The sequence below is a fragment of the Haematobia irritans genome, chromosome 1, assembly GCF_050003625.1.
Source record: "Haematobia irritans isolate KBUSLIRL chromosome 1, ASM5000362v1, whole genome shotgun sequence".
NCBI classification, from domain to species: Eukaryota; Metazoa; Arthropoda; class Insecta; order Diptera; family Muscidae; genus Haematobia; species Haematobia irritans.
In genome coordinates, this window is record NC_134397.1 from 24,096,738 (window position 1) to 24,120,029 (window position 23,292).

At 26.6% G+C, this 23,292-nt stretch overlaps 1 protein-coding gene across 1 annotated transcript in view; it reads left to right on the plus strand.

The window, feature by feature from the left end:
* The window catches only part of LOC142222363 (IDLSRF-like peptide), a 286,735-nt gene that overhangs the window by 221,120 nt on the left and 42,323 nt on the right, over positions 1–23,292 (plus strand). Inside the window, exon 3 of the mRNA XM_075292482.1 lies at positions 21,552–21,680. Within this exon, the coding sequence (XP_075148597.1) occupies positions 21,552–21,680 (129 nt within the window). The remainder of the gene's footprint in view (positions 1–21,551; positions 21,681–23,292) is intronic.

Consider the following 23,292-nt stretch of genomic DNA (forward strand, 5'->3'; position numbering starts at 1 on the left):
AAAATGACTCTAATTTTCCTAAACTTCTAATACATGTATATCGAGCGATAAATCATAAATAAACTTTTTCGAAGTTTCCTTAAAATTGCTTCAGATTTAAACGTTTCCCATATTTTTTTACTAAAATTGTGTTCCACCCTAGTGCATTGCCGACTTAAATTTTGAGTCTATAGATTTTGTAGAAGTCTATCAAATTCTGTTCAGATCGAGTGCTTTTTAAATGTATGTATTTGGGACAATCCTTTATATATAGCCCCCAAAACATGGTATCGAAAATTTAGATCTACAAAGTGGTGCAGGGTATAATATAGTCGGCCCCGCCCGACTTTAGACTTTCCTTAGTTGTTATACAAAATTTCGTCAAAATTTTTTTCTATAAAAAATTTTGTCAAAATTTTATTTCTATAGAAAATTTTGTCAAAAATTTATTTCTATAGAAAATTTTGTGCAAATTTTATTTACATAGAAAATGGTGTCAAAATTTTATTTATATAGAAAATTTTGTCAAAATTTTATTTCTATAGAAAGTTTTGTTAAAATTTTATTTCTATAGAAAATTTGTCAAAATTTTATTTCTATAGAAGATTTTGCGTAAATTTTATTTCTGTAGAAATTGTTGTCAAAATTGTATTTCTATAGAAAATTTTGTGCAAATTTTATTTATATAGAAAGTGTTGTCAAAATTTTATTTCTATAAAAAATTTGGTCAAAATTTATTTCTATAGAAAAAACAAAACATGTGAGCAATTATTCTCTTTTGCTTTTACCATAATATTATAAGTGTATACCTTTAACGCCTTAAAGTATGCATGGAAAATTGTATATCTAGTAGATAAACCGGGTTAATTAAATCCCAAAGATTTTCATCTAAATAGAGATATAAGTCACTTTTTTTAAATAACTCTGCCACGTTGCTTGTGACACTTTGTGTGCAACTTTCCGGAAATTGTCAACGATGGCGCTGACCCCCATCCATTAGTGGAGTGTACAAAAATACCTTAAAAATATGTAGTGATACAATTTTTAAATCTTTCTCAGTTTGTTTCCTCAATATATTCTTGATAAATTACCATGCCACATTTAGTTCAGACCACCAAAGTTTATTTGCCTAAATTTGGCTTTGATACCAACGTTTACATATAATTTACTTACTCTTAACTTATTCACAATATTTTATTTATAATAAATATTGTCCCAAAAACTATTATTTTTCGGTTATACCATTAAAGACCTTAGATAAAAACAAATGTTAAAAATGTGTAGAGATAAATTGCTAAATCGGTATCACAATTGTTTCCCTCAGTTAATAAAAGTTAATCACAGAATTACTCCACTTTTCGATAATTTGCCATACCACATTCACATTTTACAGCAACAAAATTAATTTATACACTTGGCTTTGCTTGCAACATTTTAATATATTCTACAGCCTCCCCTCGTTTATTCACAAGTATTTCATATGAAATGGTCCCAAAAGACCCAAAAAATCTCTCTACAAATGTCTGATCCACTTAACTCAAACAAATGTCAAATTTAAATAAACTCTGCGGTATTGAAATATCCATATTTAAATGTCAATTAGTGTCATTCATATTTGCTACTACAGTTCATTGACGGTGCCCAATTGTATGATTTATTTTCTCCCAAATTCAAGCAATATCGAATGATGATTGTTGCTTCAATCCAATTATTTATCCAATATGGAAATCATGAGCTCTATACACCTGCCAATATGACTATGAATCACAACATATTCACATAATTGTAAAATAGCTCATTGTATTTTTACATATATGTAAATGTTCATATGTATGTGTAGGGGAAAATCGATTTGATACACGTGTATAAGGGGATAGAAGGTGTCAATTTGGATTTGATTTTTAACATTTGAAAAGACTTAGTATTAGATCATTGATATGTTCACGGAGAGAGAATGGAGAATTCGGAAAAAAAAACTTTTGAAAATATTTAAGGTTAAACGTTTCAGACAAGCAATAGAATGCATTAAAAATCATAAAAACTTATTAAAAATATTTATCTGCCAAAATATAACACAATTTATTTAAATTTACATTCAAAATACTGAATTCAGATCACATCTTAAGAAATAATGCAAATTCAGTGCAACGGGTGTTGGACATCCGTCCTATGACAACAAGCGATGACAAAATCATCGCTTCTGCGCCAATTGTGAACGACTTTCGGATCCAAACAGAACATTTTCACTATTTTTTTGGCGAATTTTTTTGCTGGGTGCTCCCCCGTGAAAAAATAGTATATTTCTCTTGAAACATATTTAACGTGGGTATGGAGAAGAATAAGAAATAATTATAATATAAATTATAAATAAATATAATTATATCAAGAAATTAAATAATTAAAAAATTAAAATAAATATAATTATAATCATAATTATATCAACAAATTAACTGATTAAATAATTATACCCTAAACCTCTTTAAGCTTAAAGAATAACAACTTTGATCTTCTAAAAAAATGTACTGACCAGAAATATTGATTTCAGACCACAGTTGGCAGAATTCTGAGAAGAATTTTAGAATTTTTACTGTTTGGTAGATTAGTAGAATTCTTGATGTTTTGGTAGATTTTGCAAAGCTATAGAAATACAATTTTGGCGAAATTTTCTATAGAAATACAATATTAACAAATTTTTATTTAAAAATAAAATTCCTGTAGCCGAAACTATAAAAAAATATAGCTTAAAAATTAAATTATGATAACTTCTTCTATCGAAATAAAATTTTGGCAAAACTGTCCATAGAAAAATAGACAAATTTTCTATAAAAATAAAAAGTTTAACAAAATTTCGTATAGAGATGAAATGTTGGCAACATTTTTAGAGAAATTACATTTTGACAAAATATCCCACAGAAATAAAATTTTAACAAAAACAACAACTACACAATAAGATTTTTTATACCCTCCACCATAGGATGGGGGTATATTAACTTTGTCATTCCGTTTGTAACACATCGAAATATTGCTCTAAGACCCCATAAAGTATATTTATTCTGGGTCGTGGTGAAATTCTGAGTCGATCTGAACATGTCCGTTGGTCCGTCTGTTGAAATCACGCTAACTTCCGAACGAAACAAGCTATCGACTTGAAACTTGGCACATGGGCCATATCGGTCCACTTTTACGTATAGCCCAAAATTGGTCCACATCGGTCCATTATTATATATAGCCCCCATATAAACCGATCCCCAGATTTGGCTTGCGGAGCCTCTAAGAGAAGCAAATTTCATCCGATCCGGCTCAAAATTTGGTACATGGTATTAGTATATAGTCTATAACAACCATCCAAAAATTGGTCCACATCGGTCCATAATTATATATAGCCCCCCATATAAACCGATCCCCAGATTTGATCTCCGGAGCCTCGTGGAAGAGCAAAATTCAACCGATTCGGTTGAAATTTGGTATGTGGTGTTAATATATGGCCTCAAACACCCATGCAAAAATTGGTCCACATCGGTCCATAATTATATATCGCCCCCACATAAACCGATCCCCAGATTTGACCTCCGGAGCCCCTTGGAAGAGCAAAATTCATCCGATTCGGTTGAAATTTGGTACGTGATGTTAGTACATGATATTTAACAACCATGCCATATCAGTCCATAATCATATATAGCCCCCATGTAAACCGATCCCTAGATTTGGTTTTCGAGCCACTTGGAGGAGCAAATTTCATCCGAGTCAGTTGAAATTTGGTACATTGTGCTAGTATATGGCCGTTAACAACCATATATGCTTACTAATTTAGGGGTATTGGTTTAGGATATGATATAGTCAGTCCCGCCCGACTTTCTCTTTAATTATATATTTTTTAATTAACCCTCTAATGCCCCAATTTTTTTGCCAGCTGATTAAATTTTCAATGTTAAAGACACAAAAGCATGAAAACTAAACAAGAAAGATGTATACGGTAAAATTCAGTATATGCTGCAAAGCCTCTTGAACAGTTTAAACTAAGTTTTCTTTTTATTTTACCCATTTATGTTGTCTTAAGGTGTGTTTTACTAAAAGTTTCCATATTAAATGAACCCCGCCCAAAGGCGGGATTGGGCATTAGAGGGTTAACATTGATTCAATCACAATGATGTAAGAATCCATTAGAAAAATAATCAAAAATAAAATGTCTACTATATTAAAAAATTAATTGGCACCTCCAATTAATTATTTAATTGTCTCATATAAATTATTGTTAATAATTTCATCTGAACATCTATAGAAAAAATAAGCAATCGAAAAACATTACATTTTTATAGCAATACAAAGAGGACCAAAACTTTTTCTATAAATTGCAAATATTTCTATTTCCCCTTTCCTTTGAATGAAATGAATGAGTTTTTGCGAACATAAACTAATTGAAATATTTTCCATTTTTTTTTTCACAAAAAAAAACTGAATTCAAATTACATTTCACATTCAATCCCTTAAATAACAACGATATAATACAATTTACATATTTAACGTTTTTATTCGACAAACGGGAATGTATATATAAACGATTTATTTGCTATGCAGGACAGTAGCCAAAGTAAAAGGAAAACTAATTTAAACTTTCCAATGACATTGAGTAAAGTGAAGTAAAAAAAAAAGCAACAAAAAACATAAAGGGGAAACATTTTGTATACATCTTGTTCTGACACTGATGGGAGACAACTTGTGGAAAAACATGGTCATTTTTAATGGATTTTTTTTTTTGAAAAACTGTTGCAGAATTTCTAGAAAAATAAAATCAATTTGTTAAACACAATAGTGAAGGTTCTATCGAATTTTAGGAAATGGGAACGAAATTCCAGCACTAAAAAGTGCCTTTAAAAAAAGACCAAAAATAATGGCTACAGAGTTGAAAAACTGGATATGCAAGCACTGTTTCCACCCAAAATAATCAAGCAAAATTTGGAGTAAATTTTATCAAAAAAAATATTTTTATAGAGATTTTTAATAGAAAATTTTTTCAAAATTTTATTTCTATAGAAGATTTTGTTAAAATTTTACTTCTATAGACAATTTTGTCAAAATTTTATTTCTAAAGAAAATTTTGTAAAAATTTTCTTTCTATCGAAAATTTTGTAAAAATTTTATTTCTATAGAAAATTTTGTCAAAATTTTATTTCTATAGAAAATTTTGCCAAAATTTTGTTCTACAAAAATATTTGTCAAAATTTTATTTCTATAGAAAATATTGTCTAAATTTTATTTCTATAGAACATTTTGTCAAAATTTTATTTCTATAGAAAATTTTGTCAAAATTTTATTTCTATAGAAAATTTTGTATAAATTTTATTTCTATAGAACGTTTTGTCTAAATTTTATTTCTATAGAAAATATTGTCTAAATTTTATTTCTATAGAACTTTTTGTCAAAATTTTATTTCTATAGAAAATTTTGTCATAATTTTATTTATATAGGAATTTTGTCAATATTTTATTTCTATAGGAATTTTGTAAAAATTTTATTTCTATAGAATGTTTTCTAAAAATTTTTATTTCGATAGAAAATTTTGTCAAAATTTTATTTCTATAAAAAAATTTGTCAAAATTTTATTTCTATAGGAATTTTGTCAAAATTTCATTTCTATAGAAAATTTTGTCAATTTTTTTTCTATAGAAAATATTGTCAAAATTGTTCTTCTATTGAAAATTTTGTCAAAATTTTATATTTATTTTCTCAAAATTTTATTTCTATGAAAATTGTGTCAAAATTTTATTTCTATAGAAAATTTTGTCAAATTTTATTTCTATAGAAAATTTTGTCAAAATTTTATTTCAGTAGAAAAGTTTGTCGAAATTTTATTTCTATAGAAAATTTTGTCGAAATTTTATTTCTATAGAAAATTTTTCACAATTTTATTTCCATAGAAAAATTTTCAAAATTTTATTTCTATAGAAAATTTTGTCAAAATTTTATTTCTACAGAAAAATTTTATTATTATAGAAAATTTTGTCAACATTTTATTTCTATAGAAAATGTTGTCAAAATTTTATTTCTATAGAAAATTTTGTCAAAATTTTAGTTCTATAGAAAATTTTGTCAAAATTTTATTTTTATGGAAAATTTTGTCAACATTTTATTTCTATAGAAAATTTTGTCAAAACCTTATTTCAATAAAAAATTTTGTCAAAATTTTATTTCTATAAAAAATATTGTCAAAATTTTATTTCTATAGAAAATTTTGTAAAACTTTTATTTCTATAGAAAATTTTTTTAATGTTTTATTTATGTAGAAAAATTTTTAAAAATTTTATTTCTATAGAAAATTTTGTCAAAATTTTATTTCTATAAAAAAAATTTTCAAAATTTTATTTCTATAGAAAATTATGTCACAATTGTATTTCTATAGAAAATTTCAATATTTTATTTCCATAGAGAAATTCGTACAAATTTTGTCAAAATTTTATTTCTATATAAAATTTTTTCAATAGTTTATTTCTATAGAAAATTTTGTTAAAGTTTTATTTCTATAGAGAAATTCGTAAAAATTTTAATTCTATAGAAAATTTTGTCAAAACTTTATTTCAATAGAAAATTTTGTCAAAATTTTATTTCTATAGAATTTTTTTTTATATTTTATTTCTAAGAGAAATTTTATTTCTATAAAAAATTTTATTTCTATTTGTCAAAATTTTATTTCAATAAAAAATTTTGTCAAAATTTTATTTCTATAAAAAATTTTGTCAACATTTTATTTCTATACAAAATTTTGTTAAAATTTTATTTCTATAGAAATTTTTTTTCAATATTTTATTTATATAGAAAAATTTGTAAAAATTTCTATAAAATGTCTATTTCTATAAAAAAAAATTGTCAAAATTTTATTTCTATAGAACATTTTGTCAAAGTTTTATTTCTATAGAAAATTATGTCACAATTTTATTTCTATAGAAAATTTTTTCAATATTTTATTTCCATAGAGAAATTTGTAAAAAATTTGTCAAAATTTAATTTCTATAGAACATTTTGTCAAAATTTTATTTCTATAGAAAATTTTGTAAAAATTTTATTTCTATAGAAAATTTTGTAAAAATTTTATTTCTATAGAAAATTTTGTCAAAATTTTATTTCTATAGAAAATTTTGTCAAAATTTTATTTCTATAGAAAATTTTTTCAATAGTTTATTTCCTATAGAAAATTTAGTCAAAATTGTATTTCTATAGAAAATTTTGTTAAAGTTTTATTTATATAGAGAAATTCGTAAAAATTTTATTTCTTATTCTTTTGTCAAAACTTTATTTCAATACAAAATTTTGTCAAAATTTTATTTCTATAGAAAACTTTGTCAAAATTTTATTTCTATAGAACATTTTGTCAAAACTGTATTTCTATAGAACATTTTTTTCAAAATTTTATTTCTATAGAAATTTTTTTCAAAAATTTATTTCTTTTGAAAATTTTGTCAAAATTTTATTTCTATAGAAAATTTGTGAAATACCTCTTAGTTTGAGAGGAATAATTTGCATAATCTTTGAAAACATCAAGAATTCTACCAATCTACCAAACATTAAAAAATCTACAAATTTTGGTCGAATTCTACCAACTGTGAGTATAGACTTCATGCAAATATCTTTGATATATCTAAAAACATTTTTCTTTAAACCCTTAAACGAATTTTTACAATAAATATTCTTTGGTTGGCAAAATCGAATTAGTAAAAATTCAATGTTATCTATTATTAGAGATTTGTTTTTAATTAAGTTTTAAATTAAGTCTAAAAATCAACACAATGTATCTGTACCTCCATTAAATCTCTTAGAAAGATGTTCTTTTGTTCTTTGAAACCTTTGCAATTTGTATACAACTTAATTAAATTTAATTTATAGCAAATTGTCTAATATTTGCCTAAAACATGGTAATTTACAGACATTATTTTAAATCTACTGCTAAATATATCCTCCGGGACATATTCAGTGTATATTGGATACTTCAAATGTCTCGACATCAAAGAAGCTTTAACGTACCAACAGTTAAGCCATGCGAAGCATGGATAATTATGTTAAATTTTTAATTAAAGACCATGCAAATTTGTGACTTTTATGCTTCATTAACTAAAACAAACAAACAAACGAAAATTTATTCAGCACATTGTCAAGTTGAAAATGTTAGCTCATTTACTCATGATGACGACGTAGTATAATAACGAAAAACCGACACAACTCTCTTGTCACATTTAATGGAGAGATTTAATTTTTTTTACTGGTTGGTTGGTTGGTAAAGAAGATTGAAGTCTATTTAATGTTTAAGAGAAAAGGATGACACGGAAAGATATTGCCGAAGAATTTTAAAACTCACGAAAAAAAATTAAGTAAGAAAAGTCTAAGTTAGGCGAGGCCCCCTGCCTCCATTTGTAGATCTACATTTTCGATAGCATCTCAAAACCTTCAAAATCTGAACCAATTTTTTACACCTTGTGTACAATGAAAAAACAAAATAAAGAAATAAAATTTTGACGAAATTTTCTATAGAAATAAAATTTTGACAAAAATTTCTATAGAAATAACATTTTTGACAAAATTTTCTATAGACATAAAATTTTGACAAAAGTTTCTATAGAAATAAAACTAAATATAGAAATAAAATAGAAATTAAATTTTGCAAAAATTTTCTATAGATATAATATTTTGCAAAAATTTGCTATAGAAATAAAATGTTGACAAAATTTCTGCAGAAATAAAATTTCGACACAAATTTTCTACAGAAATAAAATTCTGACAAAATTTTCTATAGGAATAAAATTTTGACAAAATTTTCTATAGAAATAAAAGATTTTACAAAACTTTCTTTAGAAAAAAATTTTGAGATAATTTTCTACAAAAATAAAATTTCGACAAAATTTTCTATAGAAATAAAATTTTGACAAAATTTTCTATAGAAATAAAATTTTGACAAAATTTTCTATACACCTAGAAACCATGCAAAGAAACCATGCAAAGAAAAACTTCGAAAATCTAACGACGCATAGTGAAAACTAGTACTGATTCAGCAGCGGCGCAACTTCGAAACGACGCAAAGCGAGGTGTACAAATAATATTTTGACAAAATTTTCTATAGAAATAAAATTGTGACAATATTTTCTACAGAAATAAAATTTTAAAAATATTTCCTATAGAAATAATATTTTGCAAAAATTTTCTGGAGAAATAAAATTTTGACAAAATTTTCTATAGAAATAAAATTTTAACAAAATGTTCTATAGAAATAAAATTTTAACAAAATGTTCTATAGGAGTAAAATTTTGACAAATAAATAAATAAAATGTTGACAAAATTTTCTATACAAATAAAAGTTTTTAGAAAGCATTCTATAGAAAAAAAATTTGACAAAATTTTCTATAGAAATAAAATTTCGACACAATTTTCTATAGAAATAAAATTTTGACAAAATTTTCCATAGAAATAAAATTTTGACAAAAATGTCTATAGAAATCAAATTTTCACAAAATTTTCTACAGAAATAAAATTTTGACAAACCTTTCTATAGGAGTAAAATTTTGACAAATAAATAAATAAAATTTTGACAAAATTTTGTACACAAATAAAAGTTTTAAGAAAACATTCTATAGAAAAAAAAATGACAAAATTTTCTACACAAATAAAATTTCGACAAAATTTTCTATAGAAACAAAATTTTGAGAAAATTTTCCATAGAAATAAAATTTTGGAAAAATGTCTATAGAAAACAAATTTTCACAAAATTTCTACAGAAATAAAACTTTCACAAAAATTTCTATAGAAATAAAATTTTAACAAAATGTTCTATAGGAGAAAAATTTTGACAAATAAATAAATAAAATTTTGACAAAATTTTCTATACAAATAAAAGTTTTTAGAAAACATTCTATAGAAAAAAATTGACAAAATTTTCTATACAAATAAAATTTCGACAAAATTTTCTATAGAAACAAAATTTTGAGAAAATTTTCCATAGAAATAACATTTTGACAAAAATGTCTACAGAAACCAAATTTTCACAAAATTTCTACAGAAATAAAATTTTGACAAAATTTTCTATAGAAATAAAATTTTGAGAAAATTTTCCATACAAATAAAATTTTGACAAAAATGTCTATAGAAATCAAATTTTCAGAAAATTTTCTACAGAAATAAAATGTTAACAAAATTTTCTATTGAAATAAAATTTTGATACAATTTTCTATAGAAATAAAATTTTGATACGATTTGCTGGAGAAATAAAATTTTGACAAAATATCTACAGAAATAAAATGTTGACAAAATTTTCTATAGAAATAAAATTTTAACAAAATTTTCTATGGGAGTAAAATTTTGACAAATAAATAAATAACATTTTGACAAAATTTTCTATACAAATAAAAGTTTTTAGAAAACATTCTATAGAACAAAAATTTGACAAAATTTTCTATAGAAATAAAATTTCGATAAAATTTTTTATAGAAATAAAATTTTAACAAAATTTTCTATAGGAGTAAAATTTTGACAAATAAATATATACAATTTTTACAAAATTTTCTATACAAATAAAAATTTTTACAAAAATTTCTATAGAAATCAAATTTTGACAAAATTTTCTATAGAAATAAAATTGCGACAAAATTTTCTATAGAAATAAAATTTTGAGAAAATTTTCCATAGAAATAAAATTTTAACGAAATGTCTATAGAAATACGATTTTAACCAAATTTTGTACAGAAATAAAATTTTGACAAACCTTTCTATAGGAGTAAAATTTTGGCAAATAAATAAATAAAATTTTGACAAAATTTTGTACACAAATAAAAGTTTTTAGAAAACATTCTATGGCAAAAAATTGACAAAATTTTCTATACAAATGAAATTTCGACAAAATTTTCTATATAAACAAAATTTTGAGAAAATTTTCCATAGAAATAAAATTTTGACAAAAATGTCTACAGAAATCAAATTTTCACAAAATTTCTACAGAAATAAAATTTTTGACAAAATGTTCTATAGAAATAAAATTTTAACAAAATTTTCTATAGAAATAAAATTTTGACAAAATTTTCTATAGAAATAAAATTTTGACAAAATTTTCCATACAAATAAAATTTTGACAAAAATGTCTATAGAAATCAAATTTTCAGAAAATTTTCTACAGAAATAAAATGTTAACAAAATTTTCTATTGAAATAAAATTTTGATACAATTTTCTATAGAAATAAAATTTTGATACGATTTGCTGGAGAAATAAAATTTTGACAAAATATCTACAGAAATAAAATGTTGACAAAATTTTCTATAGAAATAAAATTTTAACAAAATTTTCTATGGGAGTAAAATTTTGACAAATAAATAAATAAAATTTTGACAAATTTTCTATACAAATTAAAGTTTTTAGAAAACAGTCTATAGAACAAAAATTTGACAAAATTTTCTATAGAAATAAAATTTTGACAAAATTTTCTATAGAAATAAAATTTTAACAAAATTTTCTATAGAAATTAAATTTTGACAAAATTTTTTGTAGAAATAAAGTTTTGACAAAATTTTCTAATTTTGTCAAAATTTCTATGGAAATAAAATTTGGCTAAACAAGATTTTTTGATTGGTAGAACTTTCGCCCCATTTCGGTAAACTATCAAAATTTAAATTCGATTGGCTACCGCCCTCAGGAGCCCGGTCCTGGCCCTTATTGCCGAAGATACTCTGGGCCTAACTCGTCTCCTGCTGAGTGTTGCAAACATAAAAATCAACATATGTATATGGCATTTGGTCTTTAATCTGTATACAAATTTATTTTCCATTTAATTAATACATAATTGATTAAAAATAAGCAAAAATATTGTCGTTGGTTTATTTATAATTAAATGAAAGAGAAACTTATGAAGCCTTTTCATAGTCGCAGAGTATTAATTAGAAGTAATTGATTTAAATGACTATGAAGTTTAATTGAAAACAAAGTAAATGAAATTTTAAGATGATCTTTTTTTTTTTTTGTTGTGTTTGATTTATGATGCAGGCCAGGCCAGATTTCGAAATAATTTCTTTTTGTTTGTTTATTCTTTGATTATTTTAATTTGGTTTATTTTATTTGATATTATTTTCCATTTTCTTAAATTCCAGATTAAAATTTCCTACACCAATGAAACGATGATTTCATGAAATTCTACAAAGTCATCAGAATATTTTCTCAAATGTAATGTATTAACTAAATTCATTTAGTAAATTCACCAATTAATTTAGTTCACTTAAATACAAATTGTCTCCTCTCTATAGCAAAAGGCCAATGTCAAGATAATCTTCGCAGAGCCATACACTAATAATAGCCATGGCCGCCTTTTGCGTATAGTCGTCATTCTAGTGACATCAACATAATTTGCTATATTAACAATGTCCACTATGGCGTATGATGATTATAAATAGCATGGCATGGCAGTTAATATAAATCATACGCCAGGGTGTTTAGGAATGAACACAAATTAGCTTTTATAATAGCCAACAACATCATGATAATGATATTGAGATAAAAGATGCTCAACTCAGTCTGTTGCCATAAAAAAACATACAAACAAAATAATCCCAATAGAACTCCCACATAATGTGTCACTCAAAGGTTAATTAACCCAAAAACCACAAAAAAAAACATCATTTTACATGAACGTCTATGGCCTCAAAGCATTTAAATGGTCTGCTATCTATGCAGTTCTTCTGTTTTTATTATGTACCGAGAATAGCAAAGAAACCAATGGGTATTGGATTACTATAATATCCAAAGCTTCTCAAAATCTCATTATAAAAACGCTTTTATATTAAGTGGCTTTTGTTTATCACAAGTGTTTTCATTTGAGTTTTCATAAGAGGGCTCCATAATTCTGGAGAACAATAGAAGGGCAAACTCTTATGTGGTTTCTGTCTTAACTTTAAAGTATTGTGGCCATTGTAATCTTGGATTATTTTATGCTAGTTTTTTTTTTTAATGTTTACAAAAATTTTGGTGGTTTTAGTTGAATTGACAACTTCATAATGGTGATATTTCTGGAAATGGCCGACAAGAATCTAAAAATAAGAAACTTTAAAATAAGCATAAATGGATTCGTTAATCTAAATATGTACATCACAAAAGATACATAAAATAGGTACTAAACCTACGTGGGTGAAATATGAATATTAACGGCGCGCAAAATGGGTCTCTGCCATGCTCAAAAAATCTACTTTAATTGAGTATGGCGAATCATTAGAACCGGGATGGCGAATCATTAGAATTGGGATGACGAATTATTAGAAATTTTATATGAATATTTTAAACGAATTTTAATATAAAAAATATAATAATTTTATTTTCAATTAAAAATTTAATTGAGCAAAAATATTTTTAAATCAATCACAAAACTTAAGAGTGGAGCGAAAAATTATTTATTTATTTTATATTTACCTGTACAACAAGACAAGGTCTTAAAATTAAAGTGCAGAATTGTCATAACATACATATTCTAACAATGGAGATAACTTGTTTCTAAATCAACGCGACAGTTTTTCTATTAGAAATTGCGTCAAAGATTTTTTAGTTGGCAATTAATTTTTTAATGGACATCAAAAATTCATTGGATCAAATAATTTCGTAATTTTTATACCCTCCATCATAGGATGGTGGTATATTAACTTTGTCATTCCGTTTGTAACACATCGAAATATTGATCTAAGACCCCATAAAGTATATTTATTCTGGGTCGTGGTGAAATTCTGAGTCGATCTAGCGATGTCCGTCCGTCCGTCTTGGGATATCACGCTAACTTCCGAACGAAACAAGCTATCGACTTGAAACTTGGCCCAAGTAGTTGTTATTGATGTAGGTCGGGTGGTTTGCAAATGGCCATATCGGATCACTTTTTCGTACACCCAAAGAAAAGTGGACTTCTAAAATCAAGTTTCCAATTCTTATTTTTAGCCTGAATTTGCGCTTAAAATTTTAAGTACGCAAATACTAAGTTATACTCATATTAAGCACAATGTGTGCTTGTTTGTGTAATTCAAGTACTTAAAGTTTGAATTAAGCTTGTTTTGGATTAAAACAAGAAAATTGTTACTTAAGATGCCTCACTGACTTAGCTAATGAGAGCACAAAAAAGAAATTTGTTCTCCTCGATGCTCTCATCGATTTTCAACCCCCAAAATTCTTATACCCTCCACCATAGGATGGGGGTATATTAACTTTGTCATTCCGTTTGTAACACATCGAAATATTGCTCTAAGACCCCATAAAGTATATATATTCTGGGTCGTGGTGAAATTCTGAGTCGATCTGAGCATGTCCGTCCGTCCGTCTGTTGAAATCACGCTAACTTCCGAACGAAACAAGCTATCGACTTGAAACTTGGCACAAGTAGTTGCTATTGATGTAGGTCGAACGGTATTGCAAATGGGTCCTATCGGTCCACTTTTACGTATAGCCCCCATATAAACGGACCCCCAAATTTTGCTTGCGAATCCTCTAAGAGAAACAAATTTCATCCGATCCGGTTGAAATTAGGTACATGGTGTTAGTATATGGTCTTTAACAACCATGCAAAAATTGGTCCACATTGGTCCATAATTATATATAGCCCCCATATAAACCGATCCCCCGATTTGGCTTGCGGAGCCTCTAAGAGAAGCAAATTTCATCCGATCCGGCTGAAATTTGGTACATGGTGTTAGTATATGGTCTCTAACAACCATGCAAAAATTGGTCCACATCGGTCCATAATTATATATAACCCCCATATAAACCGATCCCCAGATTTGGCTTGCGGAGCGTCTAAGAGAAGAAAATTTCATCCGATCCTCGTTGAAATTTGGTACATGGTGTTAGTATATGGTCTCTAACAACCATGCAAAAATTGGTCCACATCGGTCCATAATTATATATAGCCCCCATATAAACCGATCCCCCGATTTGGCTTTCGGAGTCTCTAAGAGAAGCAAATTTCATCCGATCCGGCTGAAATTTTGGTACATGATGTTAGTATATGGTCTCTAACAATCATGCAAAAATTGGTTCACATCGGTCCATAATTATATATAGCCCCCATATAAACCGATCCCCCGATTTGGCTTGCGGAGCCTCTAAGAAGCAAATTTCATCCGATCCGGCTGAAATTTGGTACATAGTGTTAATATGTGGTCTCTAATGACCATGCAAAAATTGGTCCACATCGGTCCATAATTATATATAGCCCCCATATAAACCGATCACCAGATTTGACCTCCGGAGCCTCTAGGAAGACCAAAATTCATCTGATTCAGTTGAAATTTGGTACGTGGTGTTAATATATGGCCCCAAACACCCATGCAAAAATTGGTCGAAATCGGACCATAATTATATATAGGCCCTATATAAACCGATCCCCAGATTTGAAACTCCGGAGCCTCCTGGAAGAGCAAAATTCATCCGATTCGGTTGAAATTTGGTACCTGAAGTTAGTATATGGTATCCAACAATGCAGGAATTGGTTCATATCAGTTCATAATTAAATATAGCCCCCCATATTAACCGATCGCCAGATTTGACCTCCGGTGCCTTTTGGAGAAGTACGTGGTGGTAGTATATGATATTTAACAACTATGCCAAAAGTGGTCCATATCAGTCCATAATCATATATAGCCCCCATATAAACTGATCCTGAGATTTAGTTTTGGAGCCTCTTGGAGGAGCAAATTTCATACGAGTCAGTTGAAATTTGGTACATTGTGCTAGTATATGACCGTTAACAACCATGCCTAACTAGGTCCATATCGGTCTATAGTTATATATAGCCATCAGATAAATCGATCCCCAATCACACAAAAATTGGTTCATATCAAGTTCATAATTGTATATAGACCCCATATAAGCGACCCCCATATTTCAATTCTGGCTCCCTACGTACCGTGCAAAAGTCAATATTTATTCGTAATTATTTGTAGACTTACCTACACATACCTTTTTTGTCTAATATATACCACGTATGGACTAACTCACAATTTAGAAAACGATTTAAGATACCACAACCCAAGTAATTTGATTGTAGATGGCAGTCTTTCGTAGAAGTTTCTAGGCTATCCATGGTGGAGGGTACATAAGATTCGGCCTGGCCGAATTTACGGCCATATATACTTGTTTTTAATTTAAACCACAGAAATAGTAGTAATAATCACCAAAGTATATTAAAAAATTGATTGTTCCAATTAAAAAATTAATTGTTCCAATTAAAAAATTAATTGTTCCAATTAAAGAATTAATTGTTACAATTAATGTTTTGATTAATTTTTTTTTCAATTAATATTTTGTAGAATCAATTGTATTTTTAATTGAATATTTTTTAAATATCAATTAAAATTTTAATTGGTGATATTTTTTCGGTGTACCGAACCATTTTCAATAGAAATCCATACAAAAATCCCCAAATGTAGGGAAATTCCTCACAAAATTCCCAAGTCTCCAACTCAAAAATTTAGTCCACATCCACGGAAAATATCCCCAATTTGGGGGAAATCTAAAATACTGCCGATACTGGTCCCAAATATTTTTACACCTAAACATATAAAAAACATACTTTTCTATACGTGTACAGATAAAAACTAAACTGTGTTAAACTTCACAACGATAGCGCCATTATTGATGGCTGTAGAGGGATTACAACAGACAGACAGAAGGACATCGTTATTATCTTCGTCTTAGAATTTCTCACTGATAAAGAATACATGTACTTTTCGAAATGTTTATGTATTACAAACGTAATGGAAAAGATATTATACCACTATCATGATTCTAGGGTGATAGGTGTAATTTTCCAATCCAAAAAGACAATATAAAAAAGCATCAACTATTTTAGATACAATATGTTATTCACATTCATAAAATCCAATAGAATATCCTTCAAATTCTATTTTCTTTTCTTTTTTTCTTTGATTTCATAACATAATTTTTTCTCGATTAAATTTTCAAACCACATAAAAAAATTTTCAACCACATATTTATGAATATAAATAGTTCAGTGTATTAAAGTCAATGTAGCTTGAAAATATCTATACATCCTTTATGCTTGGCAATCCTCCCTCTACTCCGTTTACAAGTTTCCTTAAACGGCCATAAACATTTATATGGCCATAAAATGATTCTTGTTTGTTTTTTTCTGCTCCATAACTTTAGGTTGTGTGGAAAAGAGATCTTCATTATTCATTTATGGTTACTTTCTATATGCTATGCTCTAGCTCCTTGGAAACAATTTAAACTAAATTTTTATTATGACTTTAATGGAATCTAATAAAAAAAAACATAGTTTGAAAAGGAAATCCTTAAATTTTGAGGCAAACAATTTTTCGTTGTCATTGCGATAAAATTTTCAAAGACATTAAAATATTATTTGGCACCATAAAACAGGAAAACCACAAAATCTACACACACACACACCCACAACTATGATTTCTCTCTTCTACACCAAACAAAATCACATCGATTAGTTAAGCTTCCGGCCGCGTATGTGTGATTGAAAGAGGAAATAATGACATTAAAAATCCTCATAGGATGGATATTGGATCCGGCATATGTGTTGTAGGTGATTGGTGTTAGTTATTGGCAAGGCAGCTTAATGTGATAATAAAAGCTTTCACCCATGGCCTATGAACACGTAACGCAATCACGAAAAGTTTTCAAATAAAGTTGTACATGTGCCTCGTGGAAATGTTTTAATGCTAACATAAGAACTGAAATGTGAATGAGGCAGGGAAGAATAAAAGTAGCATAAGTGGAAAACAAGTATATATATGAGTGCTAAAATCGATGAGAGAGTTTTTTCTATATATACACGCAAAAAATTCGCCTAAAAACTAGAGGGGAACATTTCAACCGAGTCGGAGGTTACTCCACATGGTTTCAAAAGTCTTGGATGCTTTATATAATTATGGACCGCTATGGACCAATATTTTTAGGGTTGATTGAGGGCATATACAAAAATCACGTACCAAATATTAACCTACTGAAATGAAATATGCTCTTCCATGAGGCTCCGGAAGCACGGTTGTCACTCGATCCAAAAAAATCTACCAAGATTGGTAGAAAAATTACCAAAAACACTACCAAATAAATTTCTTTTTTTTAATTGTATTTCCATAGAGAAGTTTGTCAAGCTCTTATTTATGAACAAAATTTTATCAAAATTTTATTTCTATACAAAAATTTTGTCAAAATATTATTTCTATAAAAAAAATTTTGTCAAACTTTTATTTCTATAAAAAATTTTGTCAAAATTTTATTACTATAGAAAATTTTGTCAACATTTTATGCCTATAGGAAATTCTGTCAAAATTTTATTTCTATAGAAAATTTTGTCAAAAATTTATTTCAACAGAAAATTTTGTCAATTTTTTTCCATACCTTTTTTTTAATTTAATTGCTATAGAAAATCTTATCAAAATTTTATTTCTATAGAAAATTTTGTCAAAATTTTATTTCAACAGAAAATTTTGTCAATTTTTTTTCCATACCTTTTTTTTAAATTTCATTTCTATAGAAAATCTTGTCAAAATTTTATTTCTATAGAAAATTTAGTAACATTTTTATTTCTATAGAAAATTTTGTCAAAATTTTATTTCTTAGAAAAATTTATTTCTATAGAAAATTTTGTCAAAATTTTATACCTATAGAAAATGTACAAATTTTATTTCTATAGAAAATTTTGTCAAAATTTTATTTCGATAGAAAATTATGTCAAAATTTTATTTCTATAAAAAATTTTGTCAAATTTTTATTTCGATAGAAAATTTTGTCAAAATTTTTATTTCTATGGAAAATTTTGTCAAAATTTTATTTCTTTGGAAAAGTTTGTCAAAATTTTATTTCTATGGAAAATTTGGTCAAAATTTTATTTCTATGGAAAACTTTGTTAAAATTTTAATTCTATAGGAAATTTTGTCAAATTTTTATTTCTATAGAAAATTTTGTCAAAATTTTATTTCTAAAGAAAATTTTGTCAAAATTTTATTTCTATGGAAAATTTTGTCAACATTTTATTCGTATAGGAAATTTTGTCAAAATTTTATTTCTAAAGAAAATTTTGTCAAAATTTTATTTCAACAGAAAATTTTGTCAATTTTTTTTTTCATACATCTTTTTTCCAAATTTCATTTCTATAGCAAATCTTGTCAAAATTTTATTTTTATAAAAAGTTTTGTTAAAATCTTTTTTTTTATAGACAATTTTGTCAAAATTGTATTCCTATGGAAAATTTTGTCAAAATTTTATTTCTATGAAAAAATTTATCAAAATTTTATTTTTATGGAAAATTTTGCCCACATTTTATTTCAATAGAAAATTTTTTCAACATTTTATCTCTTGAAAATTTTTTCAATAGAACATTAGGAAAAAATTCAATTCTATAGAAAATGTTGTCAAAATTTTATTTCTATAAAAAATGTTGTAAAAATTTAATTTCTATAGGAAATTTTGTCAAAATTTTATTGCTATAGAAAATTTTGTCAAATTGTATTTATGTAGAAAATTTTGTCAAAATTCTATTTCTATGAAAAAATCTATCAAAATCTTATTTCTATAGAAATTTTGTCAACATTTTAATTCTATAGACAGTATTTTTTAAAATTTTATATCTATAGAAAATTTTGTCAAAATTGTATTTCTATAGAAAATTTTGTCAGAATTGTATTTCTATAGAAAATTTTGTTTTAAATTACATATTTATTGAAAATTTTGTCAAAATTTTATTTGTATAGAAAATTTTGTCAACATTTTATTTCTATAGAAAACTTTGTCAAAGTTTTATTTCTTAGAAATTCTTGTCAAAATTTTATTTCTAAAGAAAATTTTGTCAAAATCTTATTTCTATAGAAAACTTTGTAAAAATTTTATTTCTATAGAAAAATTTACAATATTGTGTTTCTACAGGAAGTTTTATCAAAATATTATTTCTACAGAAAATGTTGTAAAAATTGTATTTCTATAGAAAACGTTGTCAACATTGTATCTCTATAGAAAGTTTTATCAACATTTTATTTCTTTGGAAAATTTTCATGAAAATTTTATTTCTATAGAAAATTTTGTTAAAAACTTATTTATGCAGAAAATTTTGTCAAAATTGTATTTCTATAGAAAATTTTGTCAAAATTGTATTTCAATATAAAATTTTGTCAGAATTGTATTTCTATAGAAAATTTTGTCAAAATTATATTTCTATGAAAAAAATTATCAAAATTGTATTTTTATGGAAAATTTTTTCAACATTTTATATCTATAGAAAATTTTCGTAAAAATTTTAGTTCTATACAAAATTTTGTTAAAATCTTATTTATATAGGCAATTTTGTTAAAATTGTATTTCTATAGAAAATTTTGTCAAAATTATATTTTAATAGAAAATTTTGTCAGAATTGTATTTCTATAGAAAATTTTGTCAACAATTTAATTCTATAGAAAATTTTGCCCCAACATTTCAATTCTATAGACAGTATTTTTCAAAATTTTATATCTAGTGAAAATTTTGTCAGAATTGTATTTCTATAGAAAATTTTGTCAAAATTATATTTCTATGAAAAAATTTATCAAAATTTTATTTTTATGGAAAATTTTATTTCTATAGAAAACGTTGTTAAAATCTCATTTCTGTAGAAAATTTGATTAAAATCGTATTTCTATATACAATTTTGTCAGATTGTATTTCAATAAAAAATATTGTGAAAATTTTATTTCTATAGAAAATTTGCAAAAGTTCATTTCTATAGAAAATGTATACCAATCTACATAACAATAAAAAATCTACCATGTTTGGTATAATTCTACTAACTGTAGCAACCATGTTCGGAAGTCATGGAAAATGGTTATATGGGTGCTATACCTAAAATTGGTCCGATATGGCCCATTTGCAATACCAAGCGATCTACATTAAAAGAAACTAGGTGTACAAAGTTTCACATTAATAGCTATTTTCGTTCGGAATTTAACGTGATTTCAAAAGACGGACGCACGGTCATCACTAGATCGACTTGGAATTTCACCACGATCCCAGAGTATATATTCTTTATGGGGTCTGAGACCAATAATTTGATCTTATTCGATATGATTTTCTGTCTAATTACAAATTTTTTACTTTCGCATTTACACATGGTTTATTTAACTTTCACCAATTTGTCTTCAATAATACGAGCAATGTAGAAGCAAATATTAAATTTTATAAATTTATTTAAATTTCACCTTTTGCCCGCATGTAGAATCGAACCATGGACTCTCCGTTTTGTAGCTAACACACTATCCACTGGTCTTCCATATTGATCAGAATACAAAATTCTCGGCCCCTTTTTTAAAAATTTTTCTGAACTGAATATTGCTACTATTCAAGTAATAAATATTATAATAATACTATTTCAGTTTAAAAAATAATTTTGTTCAAATTGTTGCAAACTCTACATATTTTATCATTTCCTCTCCTCATACGAGTATATGATGAAATTCCATCATAATTTCATTATCTCATTTTTATTTAATTTTACATTAACATTTATACCTTAATATCATCAGAACATTTAATAATCTCTATTTTATATTTTATTTTTCAATTATAGATGCCTGTCATCCTTATGAACCTTTTAAATGTCCTGGTGATGGAAATTGCATTTCCATTCAATATCTGTGCGATGGAGCACCAGATTGCTCCGATGGCTATGATGAGGATGCAAGGTTATGTACAGCAGGTAAGGCAACATAACAAAATTATAAAATGCATTTAACAATTTTACATTACAAAAAAGGAATAAATCCCAAAATAAATTGGATAGTGTTGCAGAGGCAAGAGGTATCAATGATAAACGAAAAAAATGGAAATTCAAGAAAATTCTCACAAAAAAGTCTGTGAATAACCAATGAATATTTGTTTCAAACTAAACTATATATTGTAACAAAAGAATGTTTTAAATAACTAGTATTGTGGAGCAATTATTCCCATATTCCAAAAGTATTTTTGGGAAAACAATTTATTTTCCATGTTGGAAAATATCCCCATGGAAAATGGATCAACCCCAGGACCGGTATAGGACTGGTCCCTCATGGCACAGAATAGTAGGACCATCCCATAAAAAAGGTCGTCATGAACCGAATTTGGACAACATCTTAAGAACTTGTTTCATTTTATGCAATCAAATCGTACCAGAAATAAAAAACTTTGTATTTAATTTAGGTAAATATTTAGATCCAATAAGATTTGAATATCAAGAGAAAAAAGAAATTAAAAAATTGTATGAACATTTAAAACTTGCCGGAGTTTTCAACTGGAGCAGCGGTTCCAGTCCTGTGGTAGGTCCGATAGTGGCTATTTAGACCAATATAGATCATTTCGATTAGTTAAGAAGTAAAATCGCCATATGTGGTCGCCAATTATCCGATTTACCTAAAATTAAAAATCTAGAGGTATTTTGGGTCCATAAAAAGGTGTGCCTAATATGGTATGTATTGGTCCAAGGTTTAGTTTAGCCCCCATATAGCCGAACTTTTATCCGATCTGCGAGAAATTCAAAATCGAGAGGTATTTTGAGTTCATAAATAAGTATGCTGAATATGGTGTGTATCGGTCCACGGTTTGGTATAGCCACCATATAGCCCGATCTCCTGATTTCACCTCTTGTGCTTGTAGACACCGCAATTTTTATCCGATTTACCTGAAATTCAAAATCTGGAGATATTTTGGGTGTAGACATAAGTACACCGAATATGATGTGTATCGGTTCATGTTTTCGTATTTACCTCATATAGACCGATCCCCTAATTTGACCTCTTAAGTGTGTACCGACACCCAATGCGATTTGCAGGAAATTCAAAATTAAGAGGTAAATGGTCCGTAAATAGGTGTTACGAATATGGTGTGGATCGGTCCATGTTATGGTATAGCTCACCACTGTGGTATCACAATGGACTGAATAGTCTAAGTGAGCCTGATACATCGGGCTGCCACATAACCTAACCTAATCTAACCTTTGGTATAGCTCACATGTGTTAACTCCCGATTTCTATGTTGGTGTATATGTTTGCTTGGCAGAGTATCTGTCATCAAATCCACCTGAATTTCTATATAGTGTATTTTCAACTAACCTGACGAAGAATTTTCAAAGGAAACAATTATATTTTATGATTCATGGTGGTGGATATTTAAGATTCGGCCCTGCCGACCTTAAGTTCGTATATACTTGTTGGTCCTAAAATAGGTGTGTATCAGTCTAGTTTGTGATAAAGTCCCCATACACTGAAAAAACCATGCCCGGTTCCAAAGATTTTGTCTTTACTTTAACAATTTTGGTATTGAAAATGAAAAAA